The sequence below is a fragment of the Oncorhynchus clarkii genome, chromosome 29 (assembly GCF_045791955.1).
Source record: "Oncorhynchus clarkii lewisi isolate Uvic-CL-2024 chromosome 29, UVic_Ocla_1.0, whole genome shotgun sequence".
NCBI lineage: Eukaryota > Metazoa > Chordata > Actinopteri > Salmoniformes > Salmonidae > Oncorhynchus > Oncorhynchus clarkii.
Window position 1 is genome coordinate 48,734,606 of NC_092175.1, and position 18,530 is coordinate 48,753,135.

The following is an 18,530-nucleotide window of genomic DNA, read 5'->3' on the forward strand; positions in this document are numbered from 1 at the left end:
AGACTAACTGGCGCCATTGGCGTCGGCTAATGGGGATCCTAATAAATTAAATCAAATTATACCTAACACAGACATTACATTTGGATGTGCTATATCGCATTAGTAATAATCCTATGCAGCCATGTTACAAATTGAAAATCAAATCAAATCAAATCAAATTTTATTTGTCACATACACATGGTTAGCAGATGTTAATGCGAGTGTAGCGAAATGCTTGTGCTTCTAGTTCCGACAATGCAGTAATAACCAACAAGTAATCTAACTAACAATTCCAAAACTACTGTCTTATACACAGTGTAAGGGGATAAAGAATATGTACATAAGGATATATGAATGAGTGATGGCACAGAGCAGCATAGGCAGGATACAGTAGATGGTATCGAGTACAGTATATACATGATGTGAGTATGTAAACAAGGTGGCATAGTTAAAGTGGCTAGTAATACATGTATTACATAAGGATGCAGTCGATGATATAGAGTACAGTATATACGTATGCATATGAGATGAATAATGTAGGGTAAGTAACATTATATAAGGTAGCATTGTTTAAAGTGGCTAGTGATATATTTACATCATTTCCCATCAATTCCCATTATTAAAGTGGCTGGAGTTGAGTCAGTGTCAGTGTCAGTGTCAGTGTGTTGGCAGCAGCCACTCAATGTTAGTGGTGGCTGTTTAACAGTCTGATGGCCTTGAGATAGAAGCTGTTTTTCAGTCTCTCGGTCCCAGCTTTGATGCACCTGTACTGACCTCGCCTTCTGGATGATAGCGGGGTGAACAGGCAGTGGCTCGGGTGGTTGATGTCCTTGATGATCTTTATGGCCTTCCTGTGACATCGGTTGGTGTAGGTGTCCTGGAGGGCAGGTAGTTTGCCCCCGGTGATGCGTTGTGCAGACCTCACTACCCTCTGGAGAGCCTTACGGTTGTGGGCGGAGCAGTTGCCGTACCAGGCGGGGATACAGCCCGCCAGGATGCTCTCGATTGTGCATCTGTACAAGTTTGTGAGTGCTTTTGGTGACAAACCGAATTTCTTCAGCCTCCTGAGGTTGAAGAGGCGCTGCTGCGCCTTCTTCACGATGCTGTCTGTGTGAGTGGACCAATTCAGTTTGTCTGTGATGTGTATGCCGAGGAACTTAAAACTTGCTACCCTCTCCACTACTGTTCCATCGATGTGGATAGGGGGGTGTTCCCTCTGCTGTTTCCTGAAGTCCACAATCATCTCCTTAGTTTTGTTGACGTTGAGTGTGAGGTTATTTTCCTGACACCACACTCCGAGGGCACTCACCTCCTCCCTGTAGGCCGTCTCGTCGTTGTTGGTAATCAAGCCTACCACTGTTGTGTCGTCCGCAAACTTGATGATTGAGTTGCGTGGCCACGCAGTCGTGGGTGAACAGGGAGTACAGGAGAGGGCTCAGAACGCACCCTTGTGGGGCCCCAGTGTTGAGGATCAGCGGGGTGGAGATGTTGTTGCCTACCCTCACCACCTGGGGGCGGCCCGTCAGGAAGTCCAGTACCCAGTTGCACAGGGCGGGGTCGAGACCCAGGGTCTCGAGCTTGATGACGAGCTTGGAGGGTACTATGGTGTTGAATACCGAGCTGTAGTCGATGAACAGCATTCTCACATAGGTATTCCTCTTGTCCAGATGGGTTAGGGCAGTGTGCAGTGTGGTTGAGATTGCATCGTCTGTGGACCTATTTGGGCGGTAAGCAAATTGGAGTGGGTCTAGGGTGTCGGGTAGGGTGGAGGTGATATGGTCCTTGACTAGTCTCTCAAAGCACTTCATGATGACGGAAGTGAGTGCTACGGGGCGGTAGTCGTTTAGCTCAGTTCCCTTAGCTTTCTTGGGAACAGGAACAATGGTGGCCCTCTTGAAGCATGTGGGAACAGCAGACTGGTATAGGAATTGATTGAATATGTCCGTAAACACACCGGCCAGCTGGTCTGCGCATGCTCTGAGGGCGCGGCTGGGGATGCCGTCTGCGCCTGCAGCCTTGCGAGGGTTAACACGTTTAAATGTCTTACTCACCTCGGCTGCAGTGAAGGAAAGTCTGCATGTTTTCGTTGCAGGCCGTGTCAGTGGCACTGTATTGTCCTCAAAGCGGGCAAAAAAGTTATTTAGTCTGCCTGGGAGCAGGACATCCTGGTCCGTGACTGGGCTGGATTTCTTCTTGTAGTCCGTGATTGACTGTAGACCCTGCCACATGCCTCTTGTGTCTGAGCCTTTGAATTGAGATTCTACTTTGTCTCTGTACTGACGCTTAGCTTGTTTGATAGCCTTGCGGAGGGAATAGCTGCACTGTTTGTATTCAGTCATGTTACCAGTCACCTTGTTTCACGCGAATGCTGCCATCAATCCACGGTTTCTGGTTAGGGAATGTTTTAATCGTTGCTATGGGAACGACATCTTCAACGCACGTTCTAATGAACTCGCACTGGAGTGTGTGATGTAATCTACACCTTGATTAGGCTGATAGAAATCCTTATTATTTTGTTTAGTATCCTTAAGAATCTATTGAAACAGCCAAGTGTCAATCTAATGAACATAATATAAAAATCCCCATCAAAATCGATCAGTTTAAGATAGAGATATGTTTTTTTTTGGATGGGCTGAGTCTCAATACACATTATGTCGCACGTCAGAATCTGTGGTGGAAAGAGTTGCAGAGATGCAGAGCTGTTTGTCAGAACAGGAGACACCCCAAAAATCGGTCCTCTCATGAAAATGTTCAAACGATGGTGTTCTCTGTTTTGCTCTTTGACCCTCAAAAGCCCCACGGGACTCATCTGAAGGTACAAGTCAATGGAAGTATGGAGGTAGTTTTGTTTCAACAAAACTAAGGGCTTAAATATGTGTCCCAAAAAATATTTCTTATCACTGGATAATAAACTAGATGAGCTCCGTTCGAGACTATCCTACCAAAGGGATATTAAAAACAGTAATATCTTATATTTCATCGAGTCGTGGCTGAACGACGACACGGATAATATACTGTTGGCTGGGTTTTCCGTGCATCGGCAAGAGTTAACAGCTACCTACAGCAAGACAAGGGTCTTGTTGTGTGTCTATTTTAACAGCTGGGGTGTGACGTCTAATATTAAGGAGTCTTGAGGTATTGCTCGCCTGAGGTAGAGTACCTCATGATAAGCTGAAAACCACACTACCTAACAAGAGAGTTTTCATGTATATTTTTTGGAGCTGTCTATTTACCATCACAAACCAATGCTAGCACTAAGACCGCACTCAACGAGCTGTATAACGCCATAAGCAAACAAAAAAATGCTAATCCAGAAGAGGCACTCTTAGTGGGCATGGACTTTAATGCAGGCAAATTTAAATCCAATTTACCAAATTTTTACCAGCACGTCACAGGTGCAACCAGAGGAAAAAAACTCTAGACCACCTTTACTCCAAACACAGAGATGAGTACACAGCTCTCCCTTGCCTTCCAGTTGGCAGATTTGACCATAACTATATCCACCTGATTCCTGTTGAAGCAGGAAGTACCAGTGACTCACTCAATACTCAAGAGGTCATATGACGCAGATGCTATGCTACAGGACTGTTTTGCAAGCACAGACTGGAATATGATCCATCCAATGGTATTGAGGAGTATACCACCACAGTCACTGGCTTCATCAATAAGTGCATCAACAATGTTTTCCCTACAGTGACCATACGTACATATCCAAACCAGAATCATGGATTACAGGCAAAATCCACACCGAGCTATGACGCCGGTGGAGATGGCCGCCATTTTACGGTCTCCTAACCAATTGTGCTATTATGTGGGGGGTTTTCGCGATATTTGTAAATGATTTTGTACGTAATGTTTCTGCAACCGTATCTTACGGCAGACAAGAGCTTCTGAATATCAGGACAGCGGTCACTCACCTCGGATTAGACAAAGTTTTTTTCAACAACAACAACAACAACATCAAGCAGGACTCACACGATATTCTGCAAACACCCTACAGGGCAGACATCCCAATTATTCGCAAAAGGAAGCAACGCAGAGGACGTAGATCAGGATGCCTCGCCCAGACCCACAGAAGGCAACTAGGAAATCTGCCAATGTGCAATCATTGGACAATAAACTAGACGAGGTACGATCACGAATATCCTACCAACGGGACATCAAAAAGTGTAATATCCTATGCTTCACAAAATCATGGCTGAATGACGACATGAATATTCAGCTAGCGGGATACACGCTGCACCGGCAAGATAGAACAGCACACTCCGGTAAGACGAGGGGGGCGGTCTGTGCATATTTGTAAACAACAGCTGGTGCACGAAATCTAAGGAAGTCTCTAGATTTTGCTCACCTGAAGCAGAGTATATTGTGATAAATTACAGGCCACACTACTTACCTAGAGAGTTCTCAGCTATACTTTTCGTGGCTGTTAATTTACCACCACAGACAGAGGCTGGCACTAAGACAGCACTAAGACAGACTATCTGGATCCATATTTACTCAAGTGTGCGGCACCTATTATTGCTGGTGTAGTGACGCATATTTTGAATCAAACATTTGTCGTTGGAAAGATTCCTAAATCTTGGAAAACAGCTTTGCTTTACCACTCCTCAAGGGAGGTGATGGTAGTGAATTGGATAAGCTCTCCTGTTTGGCAAAAATTCTAGAGTCATTGGTGAATAGGCAACTACAATCTTTTTTAACTGTTAACAATACACTTTCTATTAATCAATCTGGCTTTAGACCTGAACACAGTACTATTACGGCCACTGTATATGTTGTAAATGATATTACTAATGCCCTAGACAATAGAAAGTACTGTGCCGCCTTGTTCATAGATTTATCTAAAGCTTTTGACACTGTAGACCATGCGATACTTTTGGGTAAACTGTCGTCAACAGGACTGGAATTGGATGACTATCGTTTGTTCCATGACTATCTAAAGGATAGAAGGCTGTTAGAGTCGACTGCATCCAGTCAGAGCCGTTGGAGTTGGTTAAAGGGGTCCCACAACGTTTTATACTTGGTCCATTACTGTTCACTCGCTACATAAACAATATCGGTGATGAGATAAGAAAGTGTCAAATTCATTTTTATGCTGATGACACTGTCATGTACTCTATCACTTCAATGGCTGACCAAGCATTATCACTATTGGAGAAAGATTTTAAGATGTTACAAGGGTCTTTTATACAGCTGAAACTTGTTTTAAATGCAAAGAAAACACATTTTATGATTTTTAATAGGTTCAAAAAGTTGGTTGAAAATACACTTGCACTTACGAGCTTAGATGGTTCTCAAATTAATCAGGTCTCTGCATATAAATACTTCTTTTAAAATGCATATTGACTAACTTTGTAAACGGCTAAAAATCAAGCTAGGCTTCCTCTATAGAGACAGGACGTGTTTGTCCTCTACAAATAGAAGACAAATTGTGCAAGCTACGTTTATTGTGCAAGCTACGTCTGTTATAGATTATGGCGATATTATTTACATGCTTTTTCCTGTTACGCTCCTTGCCTATGGAGTAGCCTGCAGATTAAACTTAAACTTGAGACTCTTGTCCCCCTTGCCCATTTTAAATATTTATTGGAGCATTTTTATTTTTGTATTGCTTGCAACTGTTTCGGGTAATGCAAGTTTTTGTGCTGTTAGTAGAATAACCTGTGTAAATGTAATCTGTTGCTGTATTTTTTTATTATCTGTGATCATTTTGTTTGTCTTGTTTAGTTTTTTCATCGTTTTACCTAAACTATATGTGTAAACATGTACACGCAGGGCCCAGCTGTAAAAGCGACCTTGGTCTCAGTCTGTGTTCCTTGTTGAAATAAAGGTATAATAATAAATAATAATATATTGGTTCTAATCCCAGGTCAGGTGTTTTATATAATGGTTCTAATCCCAGCCAAGTGTTTTATATATTGGTTCTAATTCAGTCAGTTGTTATTTAAATTGGTTCTAATCCAGCCAGGTGTTTTATGTATTGGTTCTAATCCCAGACAGGTGTTTTAAATATTGGTTCTAATACCAGCCAGATGTTTTATATTTTGGTTCTAATCCCAGCCAGGTTTATATAATGGTTCTAATCCCAGTCAGGTGTTTTTTATATTGGCTCTAATCCGGCCTGGTGTTTTTTATATTGGTTCTAATCCAGCCAGGTGTACACGGGACCCCAGTTCACCATCACTAGGATTCTGCGGATGCGCACGGGTACCTATGCCTGTCAGGCTCAGAACACACACCTCAACACCCGCTCTCTCAAGACCATCAACCTCACTGTTTACTGTGAGTAACCTCTGACTTCTAAACCCTAACTCCTGACTTCTAACACCTGACCTCACACACACACACACATACACACCGGAAAACACATATACCGACACGACACACACACACACATTTACAGTGGGGCAAAAAAGTATTTAGTCAGCCACCAATTATGCAAGTTCTCCCACTTAAAAAGATGAGAGAGGCCTGTAATTTTCATCATAGGTACACTTCAACTATGACAGACAAAATGAGAAAGAAAATCCAGAAAATCACATTGTAGGATTTTTAATGAATTTATTTGCAAATTATGGTGGAAAATAAGTGTTTGGTCAATAACAAAAGTTTATCTCAATACTTTGTTATATACCCTTTGTTGGCAATGACAGAGGTCAAACGTTTTCTGTAAGTCTTCACAAGGTTTTCACACACTGTTGCTGGTATTTTGGCCCATTCCCCAATGCAGATCTCCTCTAGAGCAATGATGTTTTGGGGATGTTGCTGGGCAACGTGAACTTTCAACTCCCTCCAAAGATTTTCTATGGGGTTGAGATCTGGAGACTGGCTAGGCCACTCCAGGACCTTGAAATGCTTCTTACGAAGCCACTCCTTCGTTGCCCGGGCGGTGTGTTTGGGATCATTGTTGTTCCCCTGTCCCCCAGACCCTCCAGATGGTTCCCCCTCCTGCTCTGTTCTGCCAGCAATGAACTACTCCTCCCTCAACCTGACCTGTTCATGGCCAGGGGGCCTGCCCTCCCCTTCACTACGCTGGACCACAAACCTTCTGGCACAGGTACACACGCACACACATGCACACGCACGCACACACGCAGAAAGGGTCCTAACAAATTAAATTATTGTTGTTCTGGTTAATATTGTACCAGGGAGGGGTGTGGCTTGGGGGTGAAGGGGCATGGCCAGCCAACAATGTCTCCGTACTGCAGTCTGGATCCCAGACCTCCAACAACTCTCTGTTCACCTGCCTGGGGATACACCCTGCTCTCAACACCTCCACACAATGCACTGCACGGGCTTGTAAGTCTCACACACAGCATGGTCCTATATGCCACATACACATACACACACCAGTGTTGTGGAAGCTACACTGAAAATATAGTTTACCAAACTACCAATTACTTCACACTGGAAGAAGTTAAGCTACGCTGTTTTATTTATTTAACCTTTATTTAACTAGGCAAGTTAGTTAAGAACAAATTCTTATTTACAATGACGTCCTACCAAAAGGCCTCCTGCGGGACGACATCTGGGATTTAAAAAATACAATAAAAATATAGGACAAAAAACACACCACGACAAGAGAGACAACACACTACATAAAGAGATACCTAAGACAACAACATAGCAAGGCAGCAACACATGACAACACAATATATATCACGCAAGGCAGCCACAACTGTCAGTAAGACTGACCATGATAGAGCCTTTGAATGAAAAGATTGAGATAAAACTGTCCTGTTTGAGTGTTCGTTGCAGCTCGTTCCAGTCGCTAGCTGCAGCGAACTGAAAAGACAAGCGACCCAGGGATGTGTGTGCTTTGGGGACCTTTAACAGAATGTGACTGGCCGAACTGGTGTTGTATGTGAAGAATGAGGACTGCAGTAAATATTTCAGATAGGGGGAGTGAGGCCTAAGAGGGATTTATAAATTAGCATCAACCAGTGGGACTTGCAACAGGTATACAGAGATGACCCGTTTACAGAGGAGTGTAGAGTGCAGTGATGTGTTCTTTAAGGAGCATTGGTGGCAAATCACCCTTACCACTAAAGCTACACTTAAGAAAAATGTAGGTTTCTTAACTAAATATAAAAAAGTAGTTTTTATTTTTTTAAATGTGTGAAATCACACATTTGCAATTCCCAAACCCTAAAAGTAATTGGAAAGGTAGATACAAATTTTGTGTGACATTGTGGTTACAATAAAGATTTTAGCCCATCATGCAAACGATTCCTATTAGCAGGACATCAGACTTTTTATAAAAGTAGCCCGGCTACTGTTGTGAAAATCCCTCAACTTGCAATGTATTCAAAGTACTCTAAAGTGTTACATTTCTAACTCAAAACAGCATTTCTTCATCAACATCTTTATGCTTTCGTTAATCTTTCGGTAGCAATTTTGAGCAAATTGCTCAAGGGCCACGGTTGATTCGTTTGTGAGGATGACATTATTGAATGTCTCACCAGCTTTGATCCATGCCTGGGCCTATAGGACGCAATGTTTTTGTTTGTCATTCGAATAATTTTGTCAAAACTACAGAACAGTACAAAAACAGTGAACACACATGGTTAATGTTCTGAGAATAAATGTTTTAAAATATATATATATATATATATAAAACATTTCTTACTGAGCCGTGATGCCCGCAGATTACAGATTGCCTTTGCCGATTGCTCATCATGTTCATTCTTCAGTGAGTCAATGGCTTGAATAGTCATTGACTCATTCACGCATTGAAAAGGAACGAGATGGAGTCACAATCCATGCCAGGCACACGTGTGAGTTCTGGAACTCCACCTGCGACAGGCAGAGTCAACATAGGGTATGAGGCGGGTTGTCAGGTTTTCGGGTTCACCCAGAACAACAGGTTCAACCTGACAAGAGAACTTGACCAACTGTTAACCAGGCAAAGGCACTTCCCACTGTGGCTGTCTATTTCAGTATCATTTTGTGATTCTCTGAGACAAGCAATGGAGAAATTAAAATGTTTAAATATTTCATGATATTCTTAAGATATGTGTTGACTGAATATAAGTAAGTGTTGTCTGCTAAACAATCATGTTAGGTTTCTCCAGAAATAAATAATTCTAAATACCTGGCTCTATTTACAAATTAGTGAGAATGTCTCACCCCGTGTTCAAGAATTGCCTTTTTCTCGCTCACCCCAGGTTAATAACCTCTTACAGCTCCCCCCCTACTTTGTGCAATTTCCGCCTGAAGACATACCCAAATCTAACAGCCTGTAGCTCAGGCACAGAACCAAGGATATGCATATTCTTGGTACCATTTGAAATAAAACACTCTGAAGGTTGTGTACATGTCAATTGAATGTAGGAGAATATAACACAATAGATCTGGTTTAGATAAAACAATGAAAAAAACATACGTTTCTTATTTTTATATCATCATCTTTAAAATGAACAAGATAAAACAAACATTCAGATAGGATGATGGGGACAATTTCAGTGGAAACTATAAGAGGGCAACAGTACTTGTGCAAAGTTTCAGAAGGATAACTTCCAAAATGAGTGTGCTACATGACATTTATCATGAAGTCACCCAGGTGTCCCACACAAGTAGCCCAAATGTACCCAAGTGACCAAATTGGTGAAGTTATACATTTTGAAACAAATAACTATATACAAAATACCAAAATGGTATTCTAACACACCCCCCCCCCCCAAAAAATAGAAAAAAATGGGGAAAAAATGATTAATTAAAAAATATATGAAAAAAATATACAAATATATATATACATGTATACATATATCTATATATATGTTCTCTGAAAAAAACATTATTTGATACTCTAATGTTACCTAAGATCTTCATAAACACATCCAAATCATTATACTTCTGATAGTATTTATGAAATGTATTTATTAAACTGTTAGAATGTTGACATTATAAAGACGTGTCATTGGCCCGAATCGGGGTCTGTTTTGGCTTTTCTAGTGTTAAAAACAAAAATGATCTTTCAAAGGAGAATTAGGCAGATCTAATGCCAAAAAAATGAAATTATTGCCTTCTTCACCCATATTTTATTTTATTTATGCAAAAAAGCAGTGTGTAGTTTCTGTAGAAAACTAAACCACTACATGGATAAAAAGGAACTGAAAACACTACTTAGATTTTAATTTAGTTCAATTACCACTATTCAACTCTCTCTCTCTCTCTCTCTCTCTCTCTCTCTCTCTCTCTCTCTCTCTCTCTCTCTCAGGGTCTCCTTATGGTGAGCCAGTGTGTTCTGCTTATGCCACCGGGATGAACCAATACCTGCTGCTGTCCTGCTCCTGGGAAGGTGACCACAACAACAGTAACAGCCACAACAACCACCACAACAACCATACATATAATTATAATAATACTCTTGTAGGTGGGTCTCCCAGGGCTGTGGTGTGGTGGGAGGTGCCTAAAGAAGAGGGGAGGGGCCAAGAAGTGGAGACTTCCAAGATCCTGGTACTTCGTTCGAACTCCACCCAGAATGGACAGGCCTACTACACCTGTTATGCCAAACACCCCCTGGACACACACACCAGGACCTGCAGCCTTGGTAAAGAGCACTGTGAGACTTCCCTGGGTTTAACTAATCTAGTCTAATTGACATGTACCAGGTTTAACTAACAGTCTTACATATCTACTGGGTTTAACTAACAGTAATAGACATGTACCAGGTTTAACTAACAGTCTACAATGCATGTACTGGGTTTAACCAACAGTCTAATAGACATGTACTGTGTTTAACTAACAGTCTAATAAACATGTACTGTGTTTAACTAACAGTCTAAGGAACATGTACTATGTTTAACAAACAGTAATGATCATGTAATGTGTTTAACTGTGTTTAACTAAGTCTAATAGACATGTAATTACAATTTTTATTTTATTTAACTAGACAAGTCAGTTAAGAACAAATTCTTATTTTCAATGACGGCCTAGGAACAGTGGGTTAACTGCCTTGTTCATGTCAGAATGACAGATTTTTTACCTTGTCAGCTCGAGATTCGATCTGCAATCTTTCGGTTATTAGTTCGACGCTCTAACCACTACCACCCCACCTGCCACCCCATAACAGGTTTAACTACAACATTGCATGGTGTCTGTATATGAAGACAGAGATTGACTCTCTCTCTCTCTACCTGTGTGTGTGTGTTTATTTCTAGAAGTTTCTAGGGCATAACGTGCTTCAAAAGAAGCTAGAGTTCATATTCAACTTATGATGCCCAACCCACTGAACCCGGTTCCTGATCGAACTTGATAGTTTTCCTCCTTCCGGCCTATTCAAAACATGAGAAAGCTAACCATTAACTAGTGTCGCATGCAGAGTAATTATACTAAGGGAAAACAAACATTTACATTTTTTCAAGAATTTTTCTCAACATAGAACTAACAAATCTTTCAAGTTATGTGCACATTATTTAATACTTTTCACAAACGTAATTCATATTAACCAATGTTTTGCCTACATGTGAATAGGCCGAAAGAAGGAAGAGAATCGCAACAAATTGGATGCCGCCTTGTTGCCAGGCATCAAGGTGAATATGCACAATATAGGCTATATCTTATGTCAATGACAAAATACATATTCTGGTGCTCATAAATGTTATGTTGTGCTCTTAACATTTAGTTGGGAGCATTAAATGTTTTTTTAAAGCCCTGATACTGGGTAAGCGTATTACTACTACTACTACTACTACTACTACTACTACTACTACTACTACTACTACTACTACTACTACTACTAGATGCCATTGCCTGCCATTGTACCCTTGAGCAAGACACTTAATCCCCCACAACAACAGCTCCCCCGCAACTCTCCAAGAGCTGTATATGTCTGTATGTGTGTCTTTCAGAAGGGTTGCGTTAAGGGTTGCGTTGGACCTGCAATTGACCTGTAAAGTTATCTTAATCTTACAACTGTTTGTGTGTGTGTGTGTTTTTGTGTATGTGCATGTGTGTAGTCACGGTCAGTAAGCCCTATATTCTGCTGAGTGACGCATCCCCTGCGGAGGGATCTTCGGTGTGGCTGCGCTGCGGCCTGGAGAACGGTACTGGGCCACTTTACTTCCTGTGGGAGCATGAGCCATACAGTGGAATGGTTAACACCGTCTCCCAGGGCAACAGCAGCGTGTTCTACATGACAGAAGTCAACCGTAACCACACAGGCTGGTATCGTTGTGGGGCCCGGAACCAGGTCAACCAGGAATGGTCCGACCGCATCTGGCTAGACATCATCTGTTAGTATACACACTACACACCGAACACTTCACCTTAAACCCTACACACTACCTCTAATGATGAACCCTAACTTCTAACCCATCTGGCTGGACATCATTTGTTAGCATACACACTGAACACTACACCCTAACTCTACACCAGTGGAGGCTGCTGAGGGGAGTATGGCTCATAATTATGGCTGGAACGGAGTAAATGGAATGGCAAACATATTGAAACCATGCGTTTGATGTATTTCAAATCAAATCAAATTGTATTTGTCACATGTACCGAATAACTTAAAGTGAAATGCTTACTTACAAGCCCTTAACCAACAATGCAGTTTTAAGAAAAAATAAGTGTTATGTAAAAAATAAAAGTAACAAATAATTAAATAGCAATGGTGAGGCTATATACAGGGGGTACCGGTACAGAGTAAATGTGCGGGGGCACCGGTTAGTCGAGGTAATTGTGGATAATAATCTCAGCAAAAAAAGAAACGTCCTCTCACTGTCAACTGCGTCTATTTTCAGCAAACTTAACATGTGTAAATATTTGTATGAACATAACAAGATTCAACAACTGAGACATAAACTGAACAAGTTCCACAGACATGTGACTAACAGAAATGGAATAATGTGTCCCTGAACAAAGGGGGGGTCAAAATCAAAAGTAACAGTCAGTATCTGGTGTGGCCACCAGCTGCATTAAGTACTAAGGTCAGTGAAGATAACTTTTTGTCAGTCTTGTCTGGTCCAGCAACGGTGGGTTTGTGCCCATAGGCGACGTTGTTGACCTGCATAACAGCAGGCGTACAAGCCCTCAGGCCAGCCTCTCTCAGCCTATTGCGGACAGTCTGAGCACTGATGTAGAGATTGTGCGTTCCTGGTGTAACTTGGGCAGTTGTTGTTTCCATCCTTTTCCTGTCCCCAGGTGTGATGTTCAGATGTACCGATCCTGTGCAGTTGTTGTTACACATGGCCTGCCACTGCGAGGACGATCAGCTGTCCGTCCTGCCTCCCTGTAGCTCTGTCTTAGGCGTCTCATAGTACGGACATTGCAATTTATTGCCCTGGCCACATCTGCAGTCCTCATTCCTCCTTGTAGCATGCCTAAGGCACATTCACACAGATGAGCAGGGACCCTGGGCATTTTTCTTTTGGTGTTTTTCAGAGTCAGTAGAAAGGCCTCTTTAGTGTCCTAAGTTTTCATTACTGTGACTTTAATTGCCTACCGTCTGTAAGCTGTTAGTGTCTTAACGACCGTTCCACAGGTGCATGTTCACTAATTGTTTATGGTTCATTGAACAAGCAATGGAAACAGTGTTTTAACCCTTTACTATAAAATATCTGTGAAGTTATCTAGATTTTTATTAATTATCTTCAAAGACAGGGTCCTGAAAAGGGGATGTTTATGTTCATGTACACTACCGGTCAAAAGTTTTAGAACACCTACTCATTCAAGGGTTTTTCTTTATTTTTACTATTTTCTACATTGTAGAATAATAGTGTAGACATCAAAACGATGAAATAACACATATGGAATCATGTAGTAACCAAAAAGTGTTAAACAAATCAAAATATATTTTATATTTGAGATTCTTCAAGTAGCCACCCTTTGCCTTGATGACAGCTTTGCACACTATTGGCATTCTCTCAACCAGCTTCATGAGGTCACCTGGAGTGCATTTCAATTTACAGGTGTGCCTTCTTAAAAGTTAATTTGGGGAATTTCTTTCATTCTTAATGTGTTTGAGCCAATCAGTTGTGTTGTGACAAGGTATACAGAAGATAGACCTATTTGGTAAAAGATCAAGTCCATATTTTGTCAAGAACAGCTCAAATTAGCAAAGAGAAGTGACAGTCCACCATTACTTTAAGACATTAAGGTCAGCTAATACAAAACATTTCAAGAACTTTGAACGTTTTTCAAGTGCAGTCGCAAAAACCATCAAGTGTTATGATGAAACTCTCATGAGTTGTCAGTGCAATGGCTGGTCTGGAGTTCATCTGAAATGAACTATTATTTTTCACATGATAAGAAAACTAATGTCATGCTTTTTCACCAAAAAAAATCGATGTACATAGATAAATGAGACGATTACCTTCAAGTAGATCGTTTTTCTTTTCATTTACCTCATACACTCTTGCTCATGTGGGTAGCTACGTCCTGAGATTTGATTGACGGAATAATCCAGCCAATGGTTAGGCAGCTGTGGTTTAGGCAGAGGGAACTGATTAGTCAGAAGTAAAATGTCCTGCGCCCTTAGCTGTACAAATTATTTTTTTTTACTTCCAAATCTCTTTCTACAAACTCACAAAACTTAAGACACGGATCTAATCATTTGAAACATACAATATACTTGCAGTGAAGCCGCTCAATAAATACATCATACCAGTCTTCCAACAGATTCCCATTCAGAGCAACACACAGAAGCATCCAGGGTCAATGCCCTGCTCAAGGGCATGTTGACCGAGCTACATCCAGGCTTAAAAACATGAACTCAAACCCTCCAAGATCCCCCCCACAGTTCCTCAATAGCTGTCCCTCAACCATTCGAGACCCCTCCCACATCCCACCCTAGGAAGACAAAATTAAATAAAAAATACAATGAATTCCATTCCCCACCCCCAAGAACCCCCGCAATGCACTAACAACCAAGAGAATGAACTAAAGAGAAAAAAGGAAAAGACAGAAGAAAACAGAAATGCAAACAACAATGCAAAAAATAATAATAATAATAATAATAAAAAATGTAAAACAACGGACATCAAGGACAACTAAAATCATAACAGCACTGCCAACTGTATATGTTTGTGTGCATGTCGGGCACTTTTACATGTATGTGTGTGTTCTTGTATGTATTTATTTGAATGAGATTGTATGTATATGCATGTGTACAAACACCTGCACGGTAACAGCCTCAGGCAAACCCGGCATTAGTTGAAAAACACTGCCACTTAGTGTCATTCAAATGTACTTTTTATTATGATTTATTTTGACTTTTTTATTTGATTTTTATTTTTTTACTTTTATATTTGACCATCATTCTATCTCTCACACAGCAACTCCACTCCCACTTGTCTCCAATTCCACATACCAACCCTCAGCTTTCCTCAACCCATCCCATCTATCTCTGCTGGCCACCCACTTCGGGTTTCTATGCAACACATATCATTCAACAATACTGTGATGTTTAATGTACAATTACAATCAATCTAATCGAATTGAATCCACAGATTGCGAGTTGAAGATAAATACTTTTACTAAGAGTATTAGTATATTAGTAAACAGTACTATTTCTAGGGTAAATTTTAGATGAATGCTATGCATTTTCAGACATTCCAAATCAAATGAAATCAAATTAAATGGATTTGTCACATACACATGCTTAGCAGATGTTAATGCGAGTGTAGCGAAATGCTTGTGCTTCTAGTTCCGACAATGCAGTAATAACCAACAAGTAATCTAGCTAACAATTCCAAAACTACTACCTTATAGACACAAGTGTAAGGGGATAAAGAATATGTACATAAAGATATATGAATGAGTGATGGTACAGAGCGGCATAGGCAAGATACAGTAGATGGTATTGAGTGCAGTATATACATATGAGATGAGTATGTAAACAAAGTGGCATAGTTAAAGTGGCTAGTGATACATGTATTACATAAAGATGCAGTAGATGATATAGAGTACAGTATATACAAATACATATGAGATGAATAATGTAGGGTATGTAAACATTATATTAGGTAGCATTGTTTAAAGTGGCTAGTGATATATTTTACATCATTTCCCATCAATTCCCATTATTAAAGTGGCTGGAGTTGAGTCAGTGTGTTGGCAGCAGCCACTCAATGTTAGTGGTGGCTGTTTAACAGTCTGATGGCCTTGAGATAGAAGCTGTTTTTCAGTGTCTCGGTCCTAGCTTTGATGCACCTGTACTGACCTCGCCTTCTGGATGATAGCGGGGTGAACAGGCAGTGGCTCGGGTGGTTGTTGTCCTTGATGATCTTTATGGCCTTCCTGTGACATCGGGTGGTGTAGGTGTCCTGGAGGGCAGGTAGTTTGCCCCCGGTGATGCGTTGTGCAGACCTCACTACCCTCTGGAGAGCCTTACGGTTGTGGGTGGAGCAGTTGCCGTACCAGGCGGTGATACAGCCCGACAGGATGCTCTCGATTGTGCATCTGTACAAGTTTGTGAGTGCTTTTGGTGACAAGCCGAATTTCTTCAGCCTCCTGAGGTTGAAGAGGCGCTGCTGCGCCTTCTTCACGATGCTGTCTGTGTGGGTGGACCAATTCAGTTTGTCTGTGATGTGTACGCCGAGGAACTTAAAACTTACTACCCTCTCCACTACTGTTCCATCGATGTGGATATGGGGGTGTTCCCTCTGCTGTTTCCTGAAGTCCAAAATCATCTCCTTAGTTTTGTTGACGTTAAATGTGAGGTTATTTTCCTGACACCACACTCCGAGGGCCCTCACCTCCTCCCTGTAGGCCGTCTCATCGTTGTTGGTAATCAAGCCTACCACTGTTGTGTCGTCCGCAAACTTGATGATTGAGTTGGAGGCGTGCGTGGCCACGCAGTCGTGGGTGAACAGGGAGTACAGGAGAGGGCTCAGGACGCACCCTTGTGGGGCCCCAGTGTTGAGGATCAGCGGGGTGGAGATGTTGTTGCCTACCCTCACCACCTGGGGGCAGCCCGTCAGGAAGTCCAGTACCCAGTTGCACAGGGCAGGGTCGAGACCCAGGGTCTCGAGCTTGATGACAAGCTTGGAGGGCACTATGGTGTTGAATGCCGAGCTATAGTCGATGAACAGCATTCTCACATAGGTATTCCTCTTGTCCAGATGGGTTAGGGCAGTGTGCAGTGTGGTTGAGATTGCATCGTCTGTGGACCTATTTGGGCAGTAAGCAAATTGGAGTGGGTCTAGGGTGTGTCATGGCTAATCATTTCAAAACATGACACTTGCAAGAACTGGTGAATTCAATAATAGACTTTTAATACAAAAGTATCGCAAGCCGGAGTGGTCCGCGGAACACACACACTTTTTCAGAGCACTCGCTCTGATTTATACACATACAACATATGAGTCCATCCCACATGCAAATGAAGTTACATCCCAATCCGTGCATCCTGCTTGTTCAGCCCAATAACGCCCATATCTGCTTTCCTTCAGATTATAATGATGACAAGACCCTTGCTTTTTCCCTGCACTCAGCTTAATGCGTTCTCCTGTTTGTGTGTTATCTAGGGTCAGCAGACTATGTGTCTCCTCTGTTTTTAGCGTGCTCAGCTATACTAAAAATACTATACATTCCTCTATTTTCTAGGCTTGCTTTGTCCCTGCATTTAGCTTAATGCGTTCTTTATCTCGGATCAGCAGACTATGTGTCTCCCCTGTCATTCCTTCAGCATCTCCATGTCCTAAGAATATGTGAGTTATGTATATAATCCATCAGTTGGTCATTTGGCTGACCCCCTCCTTTGTATATCCCTCTGACCTTTGTATGTCCAGCTGTCCTAGGTGCCTATGTGTCGCCTTCTCTTCATGTGGTTGTTTAAGATCAGCAGACTATACATCTATGGCCTCCTCTGTTCTCCTCTCCTATACAATAGACAATGTATTTTACCAGAATGGCAAATGCACTCTATAAGTGTATTTCTCTCTTGTGTTACAGTATTTATGTTCCTCATATATGTACATAATTTCTCCCATATAACCCTCCTCTGGTGCTTAATAAGCACCAAAAACTAAAAGGACATATATGGAACATAATACCAACAGTTGATTAACAAAAATAAAGCTTACTAATCACCCACACCAAACATCTCCAAACAATAACATAGATAGGGGTAAAAGATCCAATTAAAAACATTTAAAGAAAACCTAACTAGACCAAACATCTCTAGCATTTCATAAGAGTAAAAGATCTAGTTCGGTATAGAAACAAAAAAATAATACATTACATTTTGTTGAAGCATGAGCATGTAAGTACAAAGCCTTGCCTGAGGTTATCTCAGTTACGTGAAAAAAAATATATATATAATAAAGCAATGAGTATAATAATAAATTGAATATGAGAAAACACAAGGCCTCCATGCAGTTACAAAATAAAATTGACACAACATCATTCTAAATTTAAGCTTTCAACATGATCCTCCCTCTCAGACACCTCTCCAACAAACGTGATACCAGCGATACCAACCTCTGTTAGAAGATTCAGGACATGGTCCGTAGACACTTGTAACCGGGATATCCCACTGTTACCTACATGTTTTTAAAATTAACCTGGTATTTAGAAGGAAAAAACAAACTTTTAATTAAAAG

The 18,530-nt window shown here is 41.3% G+C and overlaps 1 protein-coding gene across 1 annotated transcript in view; it reads left to right on the top strand.

The window, feature by feature from the left end:
* Nucleotides 1–18,530, top strand: part of LOC139388250 (V-set and immunoglobulin domain-containing protein 10-like 2) — a 168,020-nt gene that overhangs the window by 34,076 nt on the left and 115,414 nt on the right. The window contains exons 6-8 of the mRNA XM_071134799.1: nucleotides 6,134–6,264; nucleotides 6,909–7,039; nucleotides 12,366–12,378. Of these exons, the coding sequence (XP_070990900.1) occupies nucleotides 6,134–6,264; nucleotides 6,909–7,039; nucleotides 12,366–12,378 (275 nt within the window). The remainder of the gene's footprint in view (nucleotides 1–6,133; nucleotides 6,265–6,908; nucleotides 7,040–12,365; nucleotides 12,379–18,530) is intronic.